The following is a 25,901-nucleotide window of genomic DNA, read 5'->3' on the forward strand; positions in this document are numbered from 1 at the left end:
CCCCATGGGGGACCTAGGCTGCCTTTGGCCCAGGCTCCACTGGGCCAACTCCCCGACTTGCTGGCGCCCAATCACTGTCCACCCAGGGCTGACAGCAGATCCCTTGGGTTCCTGGCCAGGCCCCCCAAACCTAGGCCCTGCTACAGGCCTCTTCCTGCCTGTCTAGTGGCCATGCTGTGCCCTGGAGGCTGGGCCACTCAGAGAGCCATCTACACATGACCCCCAGCCCCCACCCTGGACCTGACATGCCTCTAGCAACCAGATAGGGTGCAGGGGGAGTGCCAGGGCCAGCAAGTGAAAGGTGGGCTGAGGTCTCAGCTCTGGCTCAGGAACCATGGGGGAGCCAGGAGCCTGAGCCCAGAGGGCTGGCTGGGGTGGGGGTCTGCCAGAATTGGCACGTCCACTCATATGGACCCAAGATGGTCACTAAGCATCCCCACCCAAGAGCCACCCACCACCTTACTTGCACGCTGCCCACCTCAGTCTTGGGCCCTAGAATAGCCTAGGCCCTTCTGGGCCTGACACTCTGATAACTGACCAGACTGCATCCCTACCCCATGCTCTGGCCAGAATGAGCTTCTTGCCCAGACCTGAAGATGGCCTTGCCTCTGGGCCTATGCACAAGGCGGTGCCCCTGCCTGGCCCTGCCTTCCCCTCGTCTCCAGCTCAAACTGTCTTGTTCTTCTCCATGGACTCAGCACCTGGGAAGCGCTTCCCAAATCTCCAACAGCCCCCAATGAATTGAGGTGAGAGGTCATGAGGCCAGAACCACAAACTCACTTAGGTAGTGGGTAGCTTGGGCCAGCCCCACTTGCCCTTCCAGATGGCGGACAGGGGAAACAACTGTCCAAAGGCCTGGGGCACTCATGGAGTTCCACGTGGTGTGACCTGCTTGGTAGGATGTGAGAGGCAAAAGCCAGGACTTGAAGGGCCACTGAACCAAGCTGAGCACCAAGAATTCCTGTGAATGCTGGGAGCCATTGGAAGTTCTAGAGAGAGCGCAACAAGGTCTGAGCGACATTTAGAAGAGTCCCTGCTCCAGGTGTAAAGGCCAGAAGAGGTTACAGGGGTCAGGAGAGAGGTAGCCTTGTGAGAGGCAGGTGGCCAGATGGGGAGACGGTGATGGGAGTGGGAGGTACAGTGGTCAGGAAGGACCCTGGATGAGGCACTGACTGGGGGAAGGAGGCCTAAGCAAGACAGACCCCCCTACCCCCCCTCCCAGGGGTGTCTGACACCCCTCTCCAGCGCTCAGAGCCACGGGACCTCCAGACCACTGAAGCTCCAGGGCAACTCATCCGCCCACCCCACAGACGGAGTCACTGAGGCCCCAGCAGGCTGGGCCACAGGGCCCCATCTTCCAGCTGACTCCTCCATCGGGGGGCTCCTGAAGTAATGAGTCCATGAGGTCCACTCACCCTGAAATGTTCAGACTGGGCACCCCTAGGCAGGGCCGTGCTCACCCCTCAGACTGAACGCCTCTCGGGATGGGGCCATGCTCACCCCTCAGACTGGGCACCCTCCAGGATGGGGCTGTCTCTCCCCCCTCAGACTTGTTACCACCTTCCCTTCAGATGGACCCCCAAGATAGGGCTGTGATTCCCCTTTGGACTAAATGCCCCCAGGACATGCTGAGTACCCTCTCTCAGGTTTAGTGTCCCCAGGCCAGGGCCAGACCCCCTTTAGACTGGGTACCATTTCTTCCCTCAGACTGGATGTCCAGGACAGGACTGGACCTCTTACATCAGTCGAAAACCCTAGGCCAGGACCAGGTCTCCAACCTTAGATGGGGGGCTCCTGGGCCAGGGCCGGCCTATCCACTCAGAGAGGCCCTGAGCCCCGTCTGGGCCATCCAGGTGTTGGCAAAGGAAGTGGGAGCCCTCAGCGGGCCTGGCAGGCAGTCAGGACCCTGTTTGCCTTGAGCAGGGGCTGGAGCCAGGTGGTCACTTCTTCCTTCAAGGCTTCACAGCCCAGCCAAGCCACAGGGAACACGTAAACACTAGCCGAGCCGGACAGTGGGTAGGCGGGGAGGAGGGCACCAAGAGACCCTGACTCTTTGGCCACGGTGTCTGGGCACCTCACCTGGACTCCAAATCAGGCCAGTAAGGTGGCCTCCAGCTCCCACCTGTCTTGGGCATGTGGACAGGCCCTGCCCTTCTCTGGCTGTTTCTCCCCAGCCCAGGCTGGGAGAGGGACTCTGAATTCAGACACTTGGGAAGGAACGTGCCCTCCCGAGGGCTGTGGAACACAGGCCAGGGCTTAAGGTGAGGCTGGGTGAGTACTGCTCCCAGCTCAGAGTGGAGTCTACGGGATCCAGAGGCATCAAGAGATGGTTCTCCCTACCCTCACCTGCAAGCTTGTGGAGAACAAGGACTGAGCTGGGCCCCACACACCTGCCCAGAGTAGGCAGCCTTTACCGGGAGGAGGTGGTCAGAGGGAGGAGAGGCAGAGGGGAAAGGGGGCTGAGTTCTCTTAAGTTCAAAAGGGACATGACGCTGCCCAGGGGTCTGAGAGGACACAGCCCTGCTCTGAGGGCATGTGAGAGGAACACAGCCCTGCTGGGGGAGGGGGATGCTAAGGGGACATGGCCCTGCTCTGAGGGCACGTGAGGAGACATGGACCTGCCCTGGGGGGCATCTAAGAGGGTCCTGGCTCTGCCTTGGTTGTTAGCAGAGAGGTCTGGCTATGGGGACCCCAGTCAGAGGGGCTGGAGGAGTGGGGCTTGCTGCGCAGCTCCAGCATACAGTCTGGGCTGGGTCCAGATGCTTGTCCCTGATGCCTCCTCGGCCAACTCCAGGAGAATGATCCCAGCCTGAGGCTACCATGGCCAACTGAAACAAGCCTTGGCTGGAGCAGAGGATCCTCCTTTTGGGCAGAGGAGGAGGGGACTCCAGAGCCAGGCAGGGGCCTGGGCCCTGGCTGGCTCCCTGTGTGTGCTGTGTGATCCTGGGCAAGCCACCTTCCCTCTCTGAGCCTCAGCTTCTCCTCTGAGATCAGACCCCTGTCCGGGTCTCCTGGCCTGTGTGGGCTCAGTACCTTACCCTGCTCCCCAGTGGGCTCCCAAGCTGGGTTTTGGCTGCCTGGACAGGGCCCCTATCTTACCCTTGGGCAGACTTGGGGCCCTTAGGACCCAAGGCCAGGACATCCCCAAGTGATAGGTTCCCTTTCTTCAGCATCACGGTCATGTAGGCAGTGGGGTCCAGAGGTGGTGGGTGCGGAGTCTGTGCAGCTCCTCCACATACAAGCGCTGGGGGTCAGGAAAGGGGCCAGGGTCTGGGAGGCAGAAGACCGGATTCCAGGCCCACAACCATGCCTGCTGGCCTCAGCCTTCCTGTGGATGAGAGGGGAGGCGGGGCCCCTTCATGTTCCTGCATTAATTATGCCCCTATTGTTCAGGCCACTCCCCTACTGGTGGTGTCAGTTTGGGTGGAGGTAGAGAGGCAGTCTCAATCCTCCCAAAGTCTTCCTGATTGGAAGGCCCGCGGTTTTCAGTCTGCTTCTCCTCAGACAGAACACTGCAGGGTGGGGACCTCGCCAGCAGCTCTGGTAGGGAGCTCTGCAGACAGCAGCCCCCATGGGGCTCCTGCTGGCTTTGCTTCCCGATGGTGAGAAGGAGACAGGGCCAGGCTGGGAGGATGAGGTTGTGGGCATGCGAGATGGGCTTGCAGCCACTCCAAGCTCCCTTCTCAGAGCCTCAGTACACGTAGCTTCAAACTCCTCTCCCAGGCCCTGCCGCACAAGGCCCTTCACCTGCTCCTCTCCACTCCCCACACTGTCACTCCAAGACCACCTGTCCCTCCTGGGGACCCTCTGCCCCAGCACCCTTTTCCTGCTCCAGCATATATGAGTCAGGGGACAGTGTTGGTGTGAACCATGCCCTGGCCCTGCCCAGAGGCTACACTGCCAGGCGCTCTGTCCCCAACAAGCTCACTCACATCAGAGATGTAGAGGAGTGTTGTGTGTCATTATGTGTTTGTATGTATGTGTATATTCGTGTGTACATGTATATTTGTATGTCTGTGTGTTTATTTGTATTTGTGTATGTATATGTGTATGTGTGTTTGTATGTGTATATGAGTATTTGTATACATGTGTCTGTCCATTTATGTGCCTAGCCATGTGTCTGTCTATTTGTATTGTGTCTGTTTGTGGTTCTATTTGTACGTATACCTGTGTCTGTGTGCCCACATGTGTCTGTATATGTATCTGTATGTCCACTTGCATGTGTGTTTTTTGGTGTATCTGTGTGACTGTGTGTGGACCAGTGTGTATATCTGTATTTATTTGTATGTATGCCTGTGTATGTGTGTGTCTATTTGTGTGTGTCTGTATGGATCCGTGGTCTGAGAATGCCGCCTGTGGGTGGAATTTGGCCCAGAGACGTGTTTGGTTTGGCCCTCAAAGTATTTTCAACATCTTGAGCCAACATTTAAAAATCAGGATATTTCACATAAAAATTCAGCTTTCCAGCTTCTCTTAAAAATTCAGAAGCCCTGGCAGCCTTGGGCCTGCATTCCCATGAGGCCACTCTCCTCCAGAGCTGCACAGGGGCTGCCTCGTCCTCCCACCCTCCACAGCCTCACCACTTGTCTTGTCTACCAGTGCCTTGAGGATGACTGAGTGTGACCCCAGAGTGTGTGATCACAACTGAGTGTAAGCCTGGCTGTCAGGGAGTATATGCATGAATGTGTGTGGAGTGAGTTTGCATGTGTGTATGTGGTGGGTGAGGGGCTGTAAGTGCATGTGTGTGTGCGTGAATCGAGTCTGCACTGGGGGAGTGTACACGTAAATGCATGTGTGCACGTGAGGTCAATCTCTGTGAGGGGGGTGAGTGCGTGTGTGTGCACTACGCAAATCTGAGTGTGCAGGCAAATGTGAGTTCCTGCATATGCATATGTGGATGTGAGGCGTCTCTGCATGTGGGGGTATACATGTGTGAATGCGTGCATGTGCACATGTGTGTGCATGGGGGGTGCATGGCCGTATGCATGGCCATGTGGAGTGTGTGGGCCACTGTGGTCTGGCACTCTCTGCACAGGGGCCTCTTCCGGCCTTGAAGGGGGAATCGGATTCCCAGCTTCTGGCTGGGCTGCCTTGTGGGATTTATTTCTGTCTCAGTGCCGACCAGAGGCCTGAGTAATGGGAACATTTAAAGAGAACCCATAAATACATAGAGAAGGGGCAGGCAGGCCGGGAAACTCAGCTTGGACACCCCTGCCCAGCCCATGGCTGACAGAGTCCTGGAGGCCAGGCCTGAGCCAAAGAGTGAAGCAGCCCTAGGACCCAGCAGGCACACCCTCTCTACTCTATGGATTGCCCACTTCAGCCCGTCCAGTCCCATCTGGTGCGTGAGCCCCTCTATACCACCTGGATGGCCCCTGGGTCAACAACAGGCATCTTGGGAGCTTGGCTCCGAGCAAGAGATGCTCAAGACAGGCCCAGGGGCTACCATGTTAGGCCTACCCCAGAGGCTACGGGGACCTGATCCTCCAGGCTGGACCCTTTCCCAGCCAGGCTACAGTGGATCCACATCCCTGGGTATTCTGTCCACACAGGCCTCACACATACGCAGACCCTCCCAGAGGAGGGATGAGGCTGCCTGTGACCTGGCAGGGCTGGTGCTGCCCCCAGGGTTGGGAGGGCACTCAAGACACTCCACCTGGAGCCCACACACCCTAGAATGCCTGTGCCTGGAACCTGAGGAAGGGCAGCATGGGGTGGGGTGCTGCTGTTCTCCCCAGAACATGGCCCCCACTGTTCTGGGTTTCAAGTTGACTGAGCCCCACTCTCGGGATCATCTCTGATATGAGCCACTTAAGTGTCATAAGCCCTGTGGGAAAGGACAGAGGTGCTTCCCCTGCTGGGTGACAGGTGTTACGGAAGACCCACTGCAGCAGTGGGAAAAGCAGGCTGTGCTGACCCATGCTTCCCTTCAGGGGCCCCAGTTGGTGTCTCCTGCTGCCCCCCAGCGGCCGTGTGAGGATACTAGGGAAATAAACGCTGCATGGAGATTCTTGTCCATGTGGTCTCTTGGCTGAGAGGACTGGCAGGGCCACTGAGGCCCCAGATCCCCACCACTCACTCAGCCCCACTGTAATGCTCAGCCAGATGGTTCTGTGGGGAAGCGAGGTCTTTCAGACTGGGCTGAGGGCAGGGGCTTGCCTCCCAGCACAGATCTTGAGACCACCTGGAAGGTCGGCTCCTGGAGGGCAAGACATCATCAGCCCCTGGAACAGCGCCCAGCACAAGGCAGGTACTCAGGAAACAGGATGAATTTATGAGTGGATCTCCAGCTCGTCTAGGGATGGGCAGTGCTGTGGCAGGCACTGGATGTGGCTCAGAGCCCATGGAGAGGCCACTTGAAGGTGAGTGCATCTCACACATTGGAGCCAGAAGGTGGTGAGCTGCAGCATGGAACCCCAACAGGGGATTTGCTCAGGAGGATGCCTGGCACTTGAGGCTGGACAGACTCCAGGGGACTAGATTTGCCTAAACTGGCTGCCTTCACATACTTGACCTGCAGCCTGCTGGGCTGGACAGTCGAATTTTCCCTTGTAACTTTAGAGGCTCTGCCTCTCTTGACCTCAAGTCCGCCACTCCTCACTGTGGTACAGGCCTTGCACCAGCCCACATGTCCACCCAAGGGGCCCATCCCTGCAATCCCAGCCCTCCTGCTGCCGCCCCTCCTACCCAGAGGCACCAAGCCTTTGTCTCTGGGCCAGTAGATCCTGTTCTCCTATCTTCTGCTGGGTAAGGGGCATCCATGCTGTTGCAGAACATTCCAGGCCCGACACCTTTCCTGAGATGACCCAGAGGCCAGATGTCCCCTAGGATTTCAAGCAGGAGGGACCTGGAGTGTTGGGAGGAGTCAGAGCTGTCCTGGAGAAGTGCCTGGTGAGCTGGGCAGTGGTGGGCACACTTGGGCTCCACCCATAGAGCTGTGCACTGTCAGTTGAGTGGCTAGCCCATTTCCTCAGCCCCACGACAAAGAGGCTGCTGGCGCCTAAGTGCCTCCCACCTGTCCCTCCAACCAAGGCCAGGACTCACTGTGATCAACTTTGAACCACCTCCATCTGATCTTCCACAAGACTGTGGTCCAGACTTGAGAAGACTTATACTGTCTTGCTTTTAAACACAGAAAAGCACAACTTTAAAAAGATTACACATTTTAACATGTTTTACTAGTTTTTTTGCTCACCACTGAAAATATTTAAAATTTTTTTATTTTGAAATATACATTCATAGGAAGTTAAAAAGATAGTACAGAGCAGTCTTGTGTACCATTCACCCAGTTTCCCCACTGGTTACATCTTCCATAACTATAGTATAATACCAAAACCAGGAGTTTGAGGGGCCAGCCCCGTGGCGCAGCAGTTAAGTGCGCGTGCTCTGCTGCTGGCGGCCTGGGTTCGGATCCCGGGCGCGAACCGACGCACCGCTTGTCAGGCCATGCTGTGGCGGCGTCCCACATAAAGTGAAGGAAGATGGGCATGGATGTTAGCTCAAGGCCAAGCTTCCTCAGCAAAAAGAGGAGGATTGGCACGGATGTTAGTTCAGGGCTGATCTTCCTCACACATACACACACACGCACACACAAACAGGAGTTTGACATTGTACAATGTGTATAGTTCTACTCCGTTTTATCATGTGTAGATCCGTGTAGATCACTGCAGTCAAGAACCATCCTATCACCACCAAGGTGTCCTTCAAGCTACCCCTTTATATACAGTCCCACTTACTCCTACCACTCCTAACCCCTGGCAACCACTAATCTGTTCTCTACCTTTATGATTTTGTCATTTCAAGAATATTATAGATAGGGAATGATACAGTATGTGATCTTTTGATATTTTTTTTTCACTTAGCATAATGGCCAAGATCCACTGAAGCCACTGCATGTATCCACCATTTGTTCCTTTTTATTGCTGAGTAGTATTTCATGGTATGGGGGACTGCAGTTTACCCAGGCACCTATTGAGGAACATTTTGTGGGTTGGTTGGTTTTTTCACAGGATAATAAAAATTTATTTAATTTTCCACTCCATTACTCCCAAAAGTACAGGACCCAGTGAAGGAATGCCCTTATAGATTGCAAGCCATGTCGGAAATTCATTACTGTCCTTATTTCACCCATTTTTGTGTAATATTTTAATTCCAAACCAAAGGAAGGGAAATTATACTAAGATCTAGATCTTTGTCTGATGATAACTTGGCAACTTCCATTAAGCTGAAGATCTGTGCTCATTTTTTTTTTCACTGATGTATCCTGAACAACAAATCCAAATTATCCAGCATTCTTTAAGCAATAATGCGTGCAACATTTTGTGTTTTTTCAGCTTTTGGTGATTATAAATAAAGCTGCTCTGAACATTTGTGTACATAGTTTTTATATTTTCCATGTCCATTTATGTGGACATGGTTTTTACGTCTCTGGAATAAATGTCCAGGAGCATAGTTGCTGAGTTAACATGTTAAGTATATGTTTAGTTTATTAAGAAACTGCCAAACTATTTTCCAGAGTAACTGTACCATGTACGGTCCCACCAACAACGTACGAGAGATTCAGCTTCTCCACATCCTTGCCAGTATTTAGTTATCATCACTATTTTTTATTTTATTTGTTCTAATAGTTTTATTTCAGTTGTTCTAATAGTGTTCTAATCATTGTGAATGATATCTCATCATGGTCTTAATTTGCATTTCCCTAATGGTTAGTGATGCTGAACATCTTTCATGTGTTTGCCATTCATATACCCTCTTTGCTAAATGTCTCTTCATGTCTTTTGCCCATTTTCGAATGGGATTTTCTTATTTCTTTTAATTTTATTTATTTTTTCCCCCAAAGCCCCAGTAGATAGTTGTATGTCATAGTTGCACATCCTTCTAGTTGCTGTATGTGGGACGCGGCCTCAGCATGGCCGGAGAAGCGGTGCATCGGTGGCGCCCGGGATCCGAACCCGGGCCGCCAGCAGCGGAGCATGCGCACTTAACCGCTAAGCCACGGGGCCGGCCCTCTTTTTCTTTTAAAGTTGAGTTTTGAGAGTTCTCTATATATTCTACATACGAGTCCTTTATCAGATATGGGGTTTGCAAATATTTTCTCAACCTGTAGCTTTTCTTTTCATTCTCTTAACAAGGTCTTTGTTGGAGCAAAAGCTTTTCATTTTGGGTAAGTCAAATTTATCATTTTTTTTCTTTATGAATTGTGCTTTTGGTCTTGTGTCTAAGAACTCTTCACTAAGCTCTAGGTCCTGAAGGTTTTCTCCTAAAAGTTCTTATAGTTTTACATTTTACATTTAAATCGATGATCTACTTTAATTTTTGTATAAGGTCTGAGTTTTAGGTTGGGGTTCTTTTTTGGCCTATGGATATCCAATCACTCCAGCACCATTTGCTGAAGACTATCCTTCCTCCATTGAGCTCATTTTGCACCTTCAAAAATCAGTCAGCTGTACTCATGTGGGGCTACTTCTGAGTTCTATTCTCTTCCACTGATCTATGCGTATATCGTCTTGATTACTGTAGCGGTATAAGCCTTGAAATGGGGAGTGATTCCTCCTGCTTTATTCTTCTAGTTAAAAATTGTTGGGCCGGCCCTGTGGCTTGGTGGTTAAGTGCGCGCGCTGCGATGCTGGTGGCCCGGGTTCGGATCCCGGGTGCGCATCGAGGCACCACTTCTCCGTTCATCCTGAGGCCGAGTCCCACATACAGCAACTAGAAGGATGTGCAGCTACGACACACAACTATCCACTGGGGCTTTGGGGGGAAAAATAAAATAAATAAAATCTTTAAAAAAAAAAAAAAATTGTTTAAGCTATTCTAGTTCTTTTGCCTTTCCTGATACATTTTAATTAATTAATTTTTCCCCCAAAGCCCCAGTAGATAGTTGTATGTCATAGTTGCATATCCTTCTAGTTGCTGTATGTGGGACGTGGCCTCAGCATGGCCGGACAAGCGGTGTGTTGGTGCACGCCCGGGATCCGAACCCAGGCCGCCAGCAGCGGAGCGCGCACACTTAACCACTAAGCCACGGGGCCGGCCCTCCTGATACATTTTAAAATAATCTTGACTTTATCTAGATAAAGATCTTATCGGGATTTTAGTAGGAATTGCATTAAACCTGTATATCAATTCTCTAGTAAACCACCTGGGCTTGGAGATTTCTTTTTCAGGGGTTTTAGAATTATGAATTCAATATCCTTAATAGTTACAGAGCTATGCAAACTATCTATTTTGTCTTGGGCGAGCTGTGGTAGTTTGTGCTTTTCAAGGATTTGGTCCATTTCATCAACTTGTCAAATTTATGTGGGTTATTTACAATATCCCCTCATTGTCCTTTTGATGTCTGTGGGCTCTGTAGTGACAGCCTTATTTCATTCCTAATATTCATAATTTGTGTCTTCTCTTTTTTTGTCAGACTTGCTAGAGGTTAGTCAATTATTGATTTTTGCAATGTTTACCAGTTTCTTCGCTCACCACTTCTTCCTGCATCCTGTGGCAGGCACTGTTGGCTGCCTTCCCAGTATTCTTGCTACCCTTCTTCCTTTCTCATGGAACTTCAATTTCAATCATGGTGGCAATGTGCCCAGCTTAAAATACCCTTACTCCCCACATGCCTGCAGTTACTGGTGGATCTGACACAGTAACGGCTAATCAGAGGTGAAGGCAAGCCTGGTGGACTGGGCTTATAGCTATGGTTTCTTCAGCTGGCTTGCCCTTTGCCCTTCCCCCTCCTGCCTGTAGCTCAAACCTAGGGGTGCAAGGGCTCCTAGGGGAGTTAAGGACGGCAGCTAGGGAGACAGAAGGGACTCGGTCCCTGGTGGCCTTAAGGAGCCACTGTACCTTAGACTTAAACACAAGAACAAACCCCTCCTTGTTTAAGGTCCTGTTTGTGTCTGCCGAATGTAGCCCGGATGCCCATATCCCTCTCCCTGCCCCCACCCCAGCTCCTCTCGCTACAGAGCATCCTTGAGTTGCTCTTTCAGCAAACATCTGTGCATGGTGAACACGTAGTGTCATAAGCCGGAAAATGTCTATCTTGTCCTTATTATTTATAACAATTAAGCAGATTGACATTTATGTTTCCTCAACACTTACGAAAAAATGTGTCTTCTAGTATCTACTATTGATGAAAAGTGAAACTCATTCATTTGTAGGTAATCTTTTTTTTTTTTCCCATATAGCCTGTATTATTTTTCTCTTTACCCTTAATGTTCTAATCTAGACCACTGTAGTGAAACCGAGGATGTGGCCATTTAAAAAAATTCCACTTGACATTTACCGAGTAACTTAGGTTGTGAATTCCAGAAATTTCTCTCTTTATTTTTTTTTTATAATTTTATTTATTTATTTTTTTATCCCCAAAGCCCCAGTAGATAATTGTATGTCATAACTGCACATCCTTCTAGTTGCTGTATGTGGGACGCGGCCTCAGCATAGCGGGAGAAGCGGTGCGTCGGTGCACGCCCAGGATCCGAACCCAGGCAGCCAGCAGTGGAGCGCGTGCACTTAACCGCTAAGCCACGGTGCCAGCCCCAATTTCTCTCTTTAAAAAAGTATGTGTGTGAAATACAGCATACATACCCCGCATCACTCAAGCCAAGAAAAAGAACATTATCAATACCTCAAAGGGCCCCTTCCCCGAGCTAACTGCAAGCCTGATGCTGAGGATCACCTCCCTGCTCTTCTGTGCCCACTTCCCATCCATGTGTGTATCCTTAGAGAGTATACTGTTTTACTCGGCTTGTTTTGGACCATCACACAAATGGCTCATACTCTGTTTCTTCTTCTGAGATCTATCCATAATCTTGCATGTGGCTATAGCTCATTTCACTGCTTACAGAATATTTCACTGTACGAATCACAGCTTATTATTACGGCTGTGTTTTATCGTGTGTGTGTCTGTCTGCATGCACGCATATGCATATGAATAAAGCACATAGCTTCCATAAGCATCCCCGTCCTTGTCTCCTGGTATACCTGTGCCACAGTTCTCTAGGACCCCAACAGTGGAACTTTGTGCGCATGTTCAACTTTTCCAAAATGGCCCCACCATTCAGCCCTCCCACATGCGGCAGGTGAGAGGCCCACTGCTCCAGAGCACACCAGTCAGGGCAACTAACAATGCCTCTGTCTGAAAGTGTCCCCTGTCTGATGCTGCCCAGCTCCCTCAGCTTCCTTTCGTTGATTCTGAGCTTGATAGAGCTTTTCCAATCCCTTTACTTTCAATCTTTCTGTTTGGGTTTAGTTTTTTTTAAATGGCATCAGATTCAGTTAAAAATACAAAAGCGGCCTAGGACATTAATTGTAATTAATGCTATATTTGGATTCATTTACTTGTCCTTTTTCTCTTTTTGCCTTCTTTTAGATAATTTTTTTTCTTTCTCATTCTATTTTGTTTCTCAACTACTTTCGAAGTGGTGCACTGTTCTATTCTTGCAGGGTCACCCTAGAACGCCTGCCTGCCAGTGTACCAGAGTCTTAATCAGATGGAGTCTTTTCTTTCTTCCTGAGTGAGCTCCGTAGAGACTGCAATTCCAATCACTTCTCACTTGAGACCCACTGTTGCTGTCACGTATTCTAAGTAGCCCTTGTTATACTTCTACTCCACAAAACACTTTCGTTTGATGAGGCCAATGTCTATTAAATCTACCCTTTCTTTCTCTCACTCCTTCTTATACCTCAGATTTTCCTTCTGGGATCGTGTCCCTTCAGTCTGAAGTCATCCTTTAGAATTCTTTTTTAAGGAGAATGCCTATTTATTTCATTTTTTACAAACAGCTTTATTGAGATATAATATACAACTCAATGGCTTTTAGCATATTCGCAGATTTGTGCAACCACTACCACAATCCATTTTAGAATATTTTTCATTACCCCAAAATAGATTTTCTTTTAGTGTGAGTCTGCAGGTGACAAATCGCTGGTTTGTTTGTCTAAAAATATCTTGTATTTGTAAGATATTTTCTCTGGGTATAGAATTTTAAGTTGACAATTTCCTTTTGTCCAGTTAACACTGACACCAGAAGGTGGCTTTCCAGTTAACATCAGCTGTGGTTGAGACATCTGCTGTCATCCTGCTCCTTGAAAATATATCTTTTCTAATTTTAACATCTTTTCTTGGTCTTTTTGTTCTGCCAGTTTATTACAATGTGTCTATGTATGTAGTGGTTTTAAAATACGTACCCAAATTCTTAGATAGACCTCCCTTCCAGGGGTGGAATCTAATTTTTCTCCCTTTGAGTGTGGGCTGGACAGAGTGACTTGCTTCTAACGAATAGAATGTGGCAGAATATCACTTCCAGGACCAGGTCATAAAAGGCCCTAAAGCTTCCTCCTGCTTTCTCTCTCAGATTGCTTGCTCTGGGGAGAGCCAGCCGCCATGGCATGCAAACACTCAAGCAAGCCTTACGGACAGGCGCACGTGGCAAGGACTTGTGTGTGCACTATGCTTCTATAAGCATTCCTGTGAGCCCCGGGAGTGGAAGCTGTTCTGGAAGCAGATCCTCCAGCCCCAGTCAGGCCTTCAGATGACTGCTGTCCTGGAGGACATCTTGACTGCAACCTCAAAGAGACCCCACGCTACAACTACCCAGCTAAGTCACTCCTGAATTCCTAACCCACAGGAACTGTCAGATAATAAAAATTTGTTGTTTTAAGCCATTGAGTTTGGGATAATTTGTATGCAGCAATTGATGATTAATACAAGATGTGAAAAAATTTTAAGCAAACTTGCTTACTGAGCTGTAATAAACATATAAAAAGTACACAAATCATATGTGCAGCTCAATGAATATTCATAAAGTGAACTGATCTATTCATCACCACCCATATCAAGAGATAGAACATTTGAGTGCAGACTTCTTTTTGTTGCCCTGCTTGAGATTTGTTGACCTCCTTGAATCTGTGGATTAGTGATTTTGAAAAGTTCACAGTGCTTAAAAAAAATATTACTTCTGCCCCATTTTTGTCGTTTTTTTTTCCTGGAACTCCAATCATATGTATCTTGGATATTCTCACTCTATCATCTCTCAGTCTGTAGTTTTACATTATCGATCTGTTTATCTTGCTGGGCTGCTTTCTGGATAACCTCTTCAGATCTAGCTTCCCATTCACAAATTGTCTCTTTAGCTCTGTCTAATTTATAGATACAAGGTTTTTAATTGCTATAATAATTTTTATTTCCAGAACATCCCTTTGCTTCTTTTGCAAATCTATTTCTGTTTTCAAGCCTCACTTTTAGTTCCTACATCATTTTTAAACATTTAAATGATCTGACTGATAATTCTATGTCTGAAGTCTTTGCAAGTCTATCATGCTCTTTTTGATGCCCTCTGCTCTGGGTGCTTTGTTGCCTAGTATATCTGGTGAACTTCTGTGTAAGCTGTAATTTTTCTTTGAAATTTATTGGTGGGGATTCTTTGAGGATGGATAAAGGTTCATTCAGGTAGGATCGGCACTTCCTTCTACTAAGTGTCTGAGACCCCCACATTCTGGGACCACTTTAAATTCTTGGCTTGAGGTTTCTCACGTGCCAACCCACATGAGGGCTGGCTCAGTTCTCAAGAGAGACTTTTTTCACTCCAGTAAGTGGCAAGGTTCAATTTTCCTCTGGGATGCTGAGAGAGCCGAATTTATTATTAGTTCACAGAGGGTGCTGCCCTTTAGGGCCCCAGCTTTATGGAGCACTCTCCTACTAGGCCCCTTATTATGTTACAGGTATTGGGTTGTCTTGGCCCCCGGCACTGAGAGCCCCAAAAACCAATGCTCAATTTCACCTGGTTTGTCAAATACCTTCAACACATTCTGCTGCTTCTCTCACCTTTTTGCCTGAGGATTCATTATTTTCCTGCCAGCTCATTGGTGAATTTAAAAAGTACTTGTTGTCATTATTTATTTACCTAGTATTTTTAGCTGTTTGCAAAGGGAGGGTCAGTTCAGGCAACTATTCCACCACAATGCCAGAAACAGAAGTGGTCAGCCACTCCTTCTTCAAGTACCTTCTTTCTCCGATTTTCTTTTCCCGAATTCCTGTCAGCTAAAGGACATCTGTCAGCATGTTAAAGTTCTCAGTCTACCCTCTCTCTCTCCTTTTTTCTCTCTCTCTGCCACCTTTTGGATCTTCAGCTGTAACTTCCAATTTATTAATCCCTTTTTTGACTGTAAGTTATTATTTAGCTCTTCTAGTGAGTTTCTTATTTTAATAAACATGCTTTATTTCCAAGATTTCTAATCAGTTCTTTCTTATATCTAATACCTGTTCTTGAGTTATGGGAGTCAGTCCCTCTTTTCTCTCTCTGATGATAAAACCAATGCTCATTTTAAAGCCTGTTCGGACGTTCCTGTTTCAGTTTCCTTGGGCATAAATTCTCCCAATTATGGTTGCAGGCCATTCTTTAAGGCATTGGATTTTCTTACATATTTTGTAATTTTTGTTTGAGCGCCCATCATGCATAATAGTTTTTGGTTTTCTCTCTCCCCATAGGGCAGTTTTTCTGCAGGGCGCACAGGGTTGTAAATGCAGAAGCAAACCTTTCATTAGCCCTCTGGGCTCTCACGCTGTGGGGATACCCTTACTCTAGTCCCAGCGCTGGTGCTCAGTGGGAGCCTAGTTCCTAGTCACCAGGCGTCTGAGCCTACACTGCCACAGACAAGCACCCTGCTTCCAAGTGCAATCCCGGGAGGTGGGGGCGAGGGGTGGTGCTTTCACCCTTTATTCCTAGGAAAAGAAGCCCAGTTCCAGACCCCGGCTATGCAGAGGGAGCCTGGCTCCAGTCCTGACACCTGTGGGCATGTCTGATCCCTGGCCCTGTGGGATTCAGAGTCCTAGCCTTGTCCCATTGCTCAGCATAGCAGCCAGCCACCTACCACTTCAGCCCTCATAACTGTAAGTTTCTGCTCCTTTTTCACACAAGAATTACCTTCTTAGAGTAGTTGCATAATTTTAACCTAAAGCATTTACTTTATTGAATGAGTGTGCTGGCCCCTGTGTGCAAAGACTCACTCCACCTCTATGGCCCGAGTCCTCCGCACTGTCCACCAGAGCCGGGCCATTGTGTTCCTGGAAGTCAGCACAGAGGAAAAAACACTGGGATGACTCAGGGGCAGGAGGCTCAAGGGGAAACCCTGAAGGAAACTCAAGAGTGTTATCATTCTGGAGGAGATGAAATTCTAGTTGGCCACAGGTACCTGGAGTCAGAGTTGTGGCCAGCCAGTTGCTCTGGAGAGTCAGCTCCACAAAGGAGGCTCATGGTCCCAAAGCCAGATCATGGGGGCCCAGGGTCCAAGACGACACCCGAAACTCAGCTTACAATACCCTAGTCTGTAGCAGAATGGGCCACCCTCCCCAACACAGGCACCTTGCCCTAGAGAAGCCATAGTCTAGGCCTGACTGGTGAAGTAGGGAGAGGGGCTGCCTGGGGCTGGGCAGAGGGGGAAAGAACAGTGCCAGGGGCCTCAGATCTGGAGCAGCCCAGAGTTGAGGCTGTCCAGGGCACAACTCACCCACTTCATGGGCCCAATCTCTTCCTTCTCTCTCTCACACTCTGAGGGGGTCCACAGAGGACCAGGGTGGGAGCCTCTCCAGGCTGTCCCACAGACTACCACAAGGCCTAGGCCTGTGAGAGGTCTTAAGAATCCTCTCAGACCCTGTCTCTGCCACCCCAGAGTTTGAGACGACCACTACTAACAAAGGACTGGGTCAGGACCTGGGCCCAGAAGGTCAGGCCTGGGCCTTCCCCACCCCTCCAGCCTCAACCTGCTCTACCCAACACAGGGCCTTACTCGTATTAAGCACCACTTCTGCAACTGCCCTGTCTTGGGGCCCAACCCCACAGCACCCCAAGGACCCAGGAAATATTTGATAGGTTTCTACCACACACAGGGGTCTGCTTGTTTCTATTTCCAGAGACAAAAAAAAAGTTCAAAACACATGCATATGTGCAGACACAGCAAGCCCACAGAGTTGCTGCTGGCTCTGTCCCCACTCAGGGTGGTGGGGACCACTCAGGAGACAAGGAGCTGACCTCATCCCATGGGGGTGGGGGGATTTCAGACTGATGGGGCAGGGAGTCACTGCTCTGAAGCCAAACTAGAAGCGATCGCAAGCCCAGCCCCCACCCTTGCCCAAGACCATTGTCTTATAGGACAGGTCTGACAGGCAGGTGAGGGGACAGGGCATGCCTCAGTCGGAGTCACAGGCCTCTTGTTCGGTGTTGGCATCCACTGCAGAGGCCAGGCTGTCTTCCTGGCCTTTCAGTCTCTCACCTGGATAGATGGCAGACAGGAAGGGTGGAGGGGGGCCCTGTGCTTGGGCCACCACCCAGAGGGCAGGGATCTCGCCTTGCCGGGCCCTGCACTTACGGATCAGCTCGGCAATGGCTCTCTGGGTCCGCTTTTCTAACTTCTCCAGCTTCTTGGCTACATCTCTCTTGAGGTCCCTGGAGCAGAGAGGTGGGAAGAGGCCAGAGGCTGACGGCTGGCCTGGTGTGGCCTTGGGGCCCTCCCCTCCCACAGCCCCTCTGGCATTATGAATCACATTGAATTGTCTGAGGAGACTGTCCTGGGGAGGAGGCAGGATGCTCCTCTCTCCCCCTTTCTGCATCCTCCAAAACCCAGCATCGGCCATCCTTCCTAGTCCCAGTGAGGCAGGGACTGTACCACAGACCCACCCAACACAGGGGACTGAGTCAAGGTGTGCAAGGGTAAATGGTTTCTCAGGGGTCCTCTCTTAGTCTGGTCCCCTCAGTCACCATCAGGGAGTGACTTGCCCCAGCCCACTGTGGGTCCTCCTCTTCTCCAGCCACATGTTCTCCCTCACCACCAGGAGCTTCCAGAAGTGTACTCACTCTCAGCCTATTCTCCTTGGCTCTGGGTTTCCTAGGACATATGCCCCATGCTTCTGTTTTATCAAATTAGAACACTTCCAGCTGGTGCTGTATTTGACATAGAATTGCAGGCGAGAGGGATATGGTCCGTATCTCTGGCCCAGAGTAAAGCAGAACCTGAGCCCCCAGGCCACATGGCCCTCTCTCACCTTCTTTCTCAGCTCAGTCACAGGGAAACCGGGGAAGGATGAGCATCCCCATTCCACAGAAGAGGGAACTGAGGTCAAACAGGAACAGGCTAGTTGGTGGGCAGAACTGGGACAGAAACTTACGTCTGCCCTTCCCACCATCTCGCTTCCACCCTGCAGCCCCAGAGGGCAAAGGTCGGCCTTGCTCAAATGGAGCTCTCTGAGGTGGGGTGGGTCCTCACCCTTTCAGAAGGGACTTCTTGAGGGGACTGCTGCTCCCCCCTGCTCCTCCCCATCTGAGCCCCTCCCCACCTTCCAGGTGTCATCCCCCATCATTTCTCTCTCATTCTCTATTTATGTCCTTCTCAACAGTGATTTTGGACAGTAATTATCTCACGTAGCTATATGTCTATACTCTCCATCTCCCTGCTGTGAGGGTGGGAAAGGCCCAGCCTGAGGCCTGTGCCTGGCACCAAGAGCGCCCCAATCAGTCTGCACTAGTTCTACACAGGCAATACTCACCAATCAGGCTTCCGGGGTGCAAGGTTAGCCAGGTCCTAGGGAGGGAGGAGACACATGTCAGGGCTGGAGGGGCCTAGCCCCAAGGGAAGTAGGAAGACAGGAGACAGAGGTAGGAAGATGACAGAAAAGGGAGGAGGAAGGAGGGGGTGAGGGGAAGTAGGCAGGTGGAAAGGGAAGAAGTGAAGGGAAGGAAAGGGGAGAGAAGTGAGAGGACAGCAGGTGGGGAAGGAGAGAAGCAGCGAGGGAGAGTGAACGGGGCCATCCACAGGCACTCACCACTTCCTCAATGACAGGCTCTGGCTTAGCGGCCTCCAGCTGCTCCTTGACCTTCTCTTCCACTAGAGGGTGCAAGACAACAACTTCAGAGGCCGGTCAGAAGGGAGCTGCCACTCTGCAGCGACACTGCAGTATGAGACTGCATACCGCGGCCGCCAGAGCGGGGAAGAGGATGCAGGCAGGTCCCCAGGGAGACCCTGGGCTTTCTTGCCCCCATCTCTCCCCTTGGCCCCCAACCAGCCAGAGGCAAAGACCCTGCAAAGGCAGCCCAGGAGGAAGGGCTGGGGTTTCCCAGGATGAAGGCAATCCTGGGGTGAAGGAGGGCCAGTAGGAGGCAGCTAGCTGGAGTGGACGGAGCCTAGACCTCCAGTCAGGAAGCATGGCGCTACTCGCAGGCCGTCTCCCCAGCTGTGAAACGAGAGAGCTGCCTGGGTATATCCAAAGTGTGGTTTTGTGAAGGGCCTTGAGGGCTGGATTTTCCCATAACCTCCAGGGGCTCCTGGGGTCTGAGGACATCCTCTGGGTCCCGGACTGGCCAGGGCACAGGTGGCTTTTCTCCCCATCTCACTCTTAGATGTGTGCTCCCTAGAACAAGAGGACGGCCACTTTGAGGAGGCCTGCCCTCACAGCCCTCCTGGCTCCACCCAGCTGCTGACAGCACAACGGGCCTCTGGGGAGTCTGACCAGGAGTGCCTTGCCTCTGTGAGGACAGATTTGAGCACTAACAACAAATCTGGGCTCCATGGGCTTCCTCTAACCCCCCTCACAGTTGCCCCACGTTCCCTTATGGCCCCCCTGCCCCGCCTCACTTCCCTCCAGCCACAGGTGCTGACCCTGAGGCACAGAACCAGCTCTGCGCCCCTCTCTTCTGTTCTGCCTTACTGCTCCCCCACGTGCCACTGTTCCCACCACAGTGGGGCCCAAAACATGAAGCAAATCACCTGGGAAGTGTGTGAATCTCAGGGGCAAAGGAAATGGGGAGGCAGACTGGGGTGTGGCTGAATGGGTAATGCTTTACTCTTTTACAAGATAAATGTATTTATTCATTTATTACTCATATAATTAAAAATTGATAACAAAAACAGATAAAAACAGGGCCAGGGATTTGCGTGATAAGAAGCACCCTGGCATTTCCGGTGTGGATAGCTGTGGACAGGCCACAGCTGGCCAGATGCTCCTGGCTGCTGTGCTGCTCCCCATGCCATGGTGAGAGTAGGCAGCCCCTGGGCAGGCCCCTCACCCCACCGGCGAGAACGCTTCTCCCCATCCGCTCTGCTCTGGCACTGCCACACCTTGAGCCCGGCGAGCATCTGCCCGCCCACTGCTCTCTGAGCACCTGAATGGTTGGCCCCTCTTCAGGGTCTCTCACTCTGACCCTCCAAGGTCTGCAGGACCCATCTCACCCTGCCCCTGCTGTCCAAGGCTCCGGGCCACTTCCACTTCTCAACCCAGAGAGGTCCTCTGAGGGGATGTGGCCTCTTCCCTCGCAGGTCCCTGGGAGGCCTCCAAGTCAGTGTGTGAGCAGGGCAGAGCAGGCACAGCAGGCCTCTGCAGTCCGTGACTGCCTCTCTGCTGTCACTCAACTTGTGCATTTGCCGTGAGATGGTGACAGAGGGTTCTGGAGGCCCAACTTCTAGCCCTGCACCGCTGGTTATTCCCAAAAGATGGTAACACCAGCCAAGGTGGAGGCAACTGACAGTGCCACGGAGCAGAAGGGGAGAGAGGCAGCCACCTACCTGCGACTGGTTTGGCCTGGGGCACCCTCCTCCTCTTCAGGTCTTCATCCTCTGGGACATAGTTCCGCAGCCTGAGTTCCCTGCGAGAGCAGAGAGAACAAGCAGAAATGGAGTAGTGTGTGACACAGTCTCATTCACCTCACACACTTGCAAGTCAGATTGTGATGAAGCCACACAAGCTGGTTACTTCCTGACTTTTGTCTGGTCTCTCTGGAGATGGCCTGGTGAAGAGGGAAAACACGGGAACAGAAGCGTCATTGGGACAGGCCCCCCTGTCTGAGCCTCAGCCCCCTCATCTGCCAATTAGCAGCCAGGCTGGCTGCTCTCCCAAAGCCCTGCCTGCACTGGAGGTTCTCATCCAGAGCTGGGGTCAGGGATCTCCGGGAGCATCCACTGGATGCCTCTCCTGGATTATCTCCATTTAACAGTTAAGGGAACTGAGGGTCAGAGACTGCATCATTTTCGTAAGGTCACACAGAAGTGACTGCAGCATCTGAGACCAAGGCAAGGTATGACTCCAAGCCAGGCCAGAGCTTCTGAGCTGAGCTACTCCTAAAGAGAAAGCCAGCACTCACCCACTGGTTCCTCAAGCCCAGCCTCCTTCTCAGAGCCTTTGTGCCTGGAGCCACTGGTACACAGTCCCTCAACGACTGATGGCAAAGGTCTGGGTATGCTGGGAGTGGCTGGCAAGGGCTGAGGGACGGGCATGACAGTGTGCAAGGCTGGGAAAGCCACGGTCTACCTGGACAGTCATGAGAACTGCAGAGGCCCCACCCGTGCAAGAGGTCTTTCAAATGCTACCAGGCAGACCCCAAGAGCTCTGAGAAGGGGGAGGAGCCACGAGGGACCAGAATCACACAGTGCGACAGGCCAGAAACAGTGGTGCTATTCTCTTCTGACCTCAGTCTCCTCAAGCACGGCTGGCGGCACCACACACTCACTGGGGGCCTCCCCAGCTCAGCAGCTCATCAAACCCCGACCCACACACATAGAAGCCTGTCCGCATGAGGGGGGGCCCTTGACTAACTCCACAGGTAGCAAGGGGAGAGTTCCTGGGGGCTGCTGCTTAACAAAGGCAAGACAGAGACACTGGGACAGAACATCTAAGCCCTGGGGGGTGGAAGTGCCCCCACCAAGTGAGCCAGGCAAGACTGGGACATGGGTCCTCCTCTTTCCCCACTACCTCTTCTGAGCCCTTTCAATGACTGCTGGCCCCTCAGTAGTCCTAGGCCTACAGGACAGGGGACATTTTCCCAGCAGGAGGCCTCCTACAGTCTGTCATCTACTGAACCCTCTGTCTGAGCCAGGCAAAAACATTGCTGACTTCCCCAGCCCCTGGCAGGCAAGCTTTTCCAGAGTTAAGGCGGCAGGTGTCTGTGGCCACGCAGCTAGCAAGTGGCAGTGGTCTGAACTTGGGGGCTTTCTGATGCCTAACCAGTCCCCTATTCACCAGCTCCACCTGCCCCCTTTCTCTCTGCCAGGGCCCCTGAGGCCCACAGCCCTGGAGCTAGGCTAAACTTTTGTGCCCAGGGGGCAGTACCAGTACAGCCTGTATGGAGGAATCCTGCCACCCACTCCTAGGGTCTGCTTCCTCTAGGGAGCAGGGACACCTACCCCATCCCCATCTCCTAATGCCTGCCTCAGGCCTGGTGGTAAATGTCAGGTCTCACTGGGAGAGAAAGTGGGGCACGATCTGGTACACTGACTTTCGTTCATAACAGGGTGGGGAGAAAAGCGGAAGAGAAACTGGGTGTGGGAAGAAAACTGCAGGGATTAGTGAGAAAAAAAACTGTCACTCTCAGAAACTGGTTCCAGGGTTCTGTGAGAAATCAGTAGGAGAGAGGAGAGTCTGGGGAACTGTACCCAGAGCTCACAGCAACAGCAACGAGGCCATACACCTCCAGCCCACCACTGCCCAGGCTTCAGAAGGCCAGTTGGAAGGAGGAAGGACACAACAGGGGGACTGAGAAAGGCAGGAAGGACAGGAAAGAGCAGCATGGGCTGGTGGGCTGGCCGTATAGCACTTCTGCCCCCACCCTCCAACCCCCGCAGCCAGGCCATTCACAGTCCCCTGCTCCCCTCTAGAGCTGAGCACTGATCAAGCAGTCTTGAACACTGGGTCCCAGTCACCGTGGGACTGTCCCATTCTGGGCCTCTGTTTCCACATCTGTAAACAAGGATGGGGCCAGCTCTGTCAAACTAAGTTCAAGCCCTCCCCTGGTTCACTCTGTGAGAGCTAATGAAGAGAGTGCTTCTCACTAACGCCCAATTAACTGCCCCTCCCACCCCACCTCACCCCACCCCTATCACCACCAAAAGGCAAGAGTCTCTGGGAGAGGTCAGGGGCACTGGGTTCTGCTAGGGTGGCCCGGCCTTTCCAACACAGGACCAAACAACTGAAAGAAAAAATCTCCAAATAATGACAGTAATTTTCTAAGAGTATTTTTACTTGCTTCTTTGATTTTCTGCAGTTTCTACGATTTCTAATGTAATCAATATTCTTCCTACACAGAAACGACCAAACAATTAGACAAAAGGAAACAAAAAAAGAGGAAACAGGCAGAAGGGACAAAAGTGAGGCTGACCTCCAGGAGCAGGGGGGGACTGTGGTGGGCTCAGCACCAGGAAGCCCTCTGCACCTGAGTGCCAGTGGCCCCCAGTCTCTGTGGCCTCGGGCCAAGCTGTCCCCCTGGCCAAAGAGAAGCGGAGACCAAGCCATGCTTTGGGGGCTTTGGGCAGAAGGGTAGCACAGTGATCCCAGTGACTTCTAGGACCCTGCCCTTTGCACCAAATGCCCTGGACCACCCACAGTCCCCTCCATGTGGGCAGCCATCTCACAGGAGCAGACACAGCAGCCACCTGGGCACCTCCACTCTCACTCTTTCTAATCCAGGGCCTTCAGTGTCCCCCAAACAAGTCTAAACTTCTTAACACCATCCTGGCCTCATTCCTCATTGGTCCCCACAGCCCACAATCAGATGTTCCCGGGGTCACTGCCAGCCCTGCCTGCTACATACTTTTCTGCCCATCAGACTTCAAGAGCTAGCTCAGCAAGGTAGCACTGTGGGCAGCCCCTCCCCTTCCCCAAATGTCCCCACCCACACCGGATACAGCTGACTACTCCTCTCCGGTGCTCCCTCTTTGCCCCACTTGCCCCTCTACTCTCTACCCAGGAGCCATCACATCCCACGCATGTGGCCCCTTCATGGCTGTATGTCTGTCCTGCATGCCCTGCCATACAAGCTCCTAGAGACCCAGCTCCAGCACTTAGCACCCAGCAGCTCCAGGAAGGGCTGGGTACATACTTGCCTCTGGCTGGATACAGGCATTCAGAAAGGGCACTTGGGAGAGCATTATGGGTAGCCTGGGGCTCTCTGGGCCTTCTAATGCTTGAGAAGACGACACAGGAAGCAAAGAAGCTGTGCCCAGAAGATGCAAATAAGGCAGGAACGTGGCTGGATCAGAGGAGCCAACTCCTAAGCGAATTCCATTGTCTTTATGGCAAAGCAACAGGGCGATGCCCAAGTTCACAGCCTACTAAGTCTCCTTCTTAAACTGGGGAAACGTCCTTTTCCATTCCCTCTCCTCCACTTCCTCCCCAGGTGTCTGGGGAGACCTGTCAAGTGCCTGAGCAGGTATGGTGATCACTGTGAGGTTCCTCAAGGCCAGCTGCAGGGACCCCAGGTGTGGGCTACTCAGGGAGATTCCTGGGAATCATCCCTTGGGGTTGTTTTTCCACACCCTCCATATGTGCCATTCAGGGGAAAGGGGTAGAGAAAGTTGGTGTTCTCTGTAAAATATAAAACCCAGGAGTAGAGTTCTAGAATATCCAAGTGAAAAGAAGCTTCCAGATTATCTGGTCCAACCCCTTCACTGGCAAACAGGTCTCAGAGAAAATCTACACTGCTCATGGAGGTTTCCTAGCCCCTGGCCCACTTCACCCACTCATTCTTTACCCCTTGGGACATCAGCCTCTCTTCTCACCTCATAGATCTTGGGGTCACTCCACACTCTGCCCTGGACCCCTGGAGAGAAGCCAGAATGGGGCATTTCACATCGCCTGCTCCCTGAGAACAAGGTCCACCCTACCTGGCTACCTCGGTCCCTCCTTCCCATACAGGCCCCCTCAGGGACCAGAGAGAGAGCTGTCATGGAGCCCTCCTCATAGTAACAGACCACAGGGAAAGCCAAGCCCAGGATGGGCCTGCAAGGCTCCTGGAGGCCAGCACTGGCTGGAGATATGAGCACCTCTGATCACAGGGGGCTTTTAGTTTTAGTTTTCAGAGTACAGAGACTCAGGAGCTCTTCCAGGAAAACATTCACACACAGCTAATAACGTTCCATTTGCTTTAGGCTCTGCACATGGACACTCACCCTCATGCCCACAACATAAATAACACGGCCTTGTTTGTTGCTGCCAGAGGCCAGACCCTAGAGACCCATGAAAATGAGGTGAGAGGCAACTATCCCAAACGGTGTGCACAACTGCTCCAGAGGCTGTCTGGTCATTTCCTTCAAGATCCAGTAAAATGTTCAAACCCCATGACCTGATAATCCTGCTCTGGGGAAATTATTCCATAGAAATAGTAACACAACAGGGACAAGCAAAACAAAACGTTCTATGTATAAATGTTTCTGGATAATTTGTAACAGCCATGGGGCAGACACCTCCGGGTTCTCTTCTGGCAGAGTCCCCTAGAGTACGCTGCTACGAGCACCCTTCCAGAGGACCGCCAAGATCAGGGGGCGGGTGGGGGGGGGTGGCCTCAGGACAGTGCAATCAGAACACCTGGAAAATTCATTATAGGTGAAGTACAAGACCAGGGCGGAACACGGATACTGGAACTAGATGGGCCATGGAGGGATGTTTTTGTTGGGTGGTTGTTCAACAGTTGAATTTAGGACACTTTATGGTTGGCTTAACAGCAAATGAAACTTTTAGAGAGCTCAGCACCTTCCCCAGCTATCCCCTAGAAGGACAACTCTGGCCTCACTCTGGGGCCGAGGTACAGATATAGGACAATAAAAGCTCCCTCTCCTTTGATCCAGGCAGCTCCACTTCTACCCTGCCAACCCACCCCAGGCCTCCCGTCCTTCCGACATACAGAGAAGATGCAGGTCAGCTGGGGGACATGATACAAGAACTGGCCAAGTGCTGGACAGGGCCACATCACATAGACAAAGCCTCCCAAGCAACCCCCGGCAAACACCTCGTAGGAGGGTGTCAGGGAAAGGGCTAGGAGTTCACGTGTCCTCTGGGCCTTGATGTCTTGCCCCCATCCCCAGACCGCAGGCAATAATGAATGGGACAATGCTTTCTTCTCAGGAGGAACACCCTCCACACGCTGCCTCTCCGA

The 25,901-nt window shown here is 51.5% G+C and overlaps 1 protein-coding gene across 1 annotated transcript in view; it reads right to left on the reverse strand.

The window, feature by feature from the left end:
- Positions 1-15,935: 15,935 nt before the first annotated feature.
- CCDC12 (coiled-coil domain containing 12) overlaps positions 15,936-25,901 on the reverse strand; it is a 50,270-nt gene continuing 40,304 nt past the window's right edge. The window contains exons 3-7 of the mRNA XM_004419623.3: positions 20,545-20,624; positions 18,809-18,870; positions 18,533-18,567; positions 17,359-17,435; positions 15,936-17,262 (exon numbers count right to left, since the gene is read on the reverse strand). Coding sequence (XP_004419680.3) covers positions 17,180-17,262; positions 17,359-17,435; positions 18,533-18,567; positions 18,809-18,870; positions 20,545-20,624 — 337 coding nt within the window. The 3' untranslated portion in view covers positions 15,936-17,179. The remainder of the gene's footprint in view (positions 17,263-17,358; positions 17,436-18,532; positions 18,568-18,808; positions 18,871-20,544; positions 20,625-25,901) is intronic.

This window comes from Ceratotherium simum, chromosome 5 (assembly GCF_057802395.1).
Source record: "Ceratotherium simum simum isolate JZ-2026a chromosome 5, ASM5780239v1, whole genome shotgun sequence".
Lineage (NCBI taxonomy): Eukaryota > Metazoa > Chordata > Mammalia > Perissodactyla > Rhinocerotidae > Ceratotherium > Ceratotherium simum.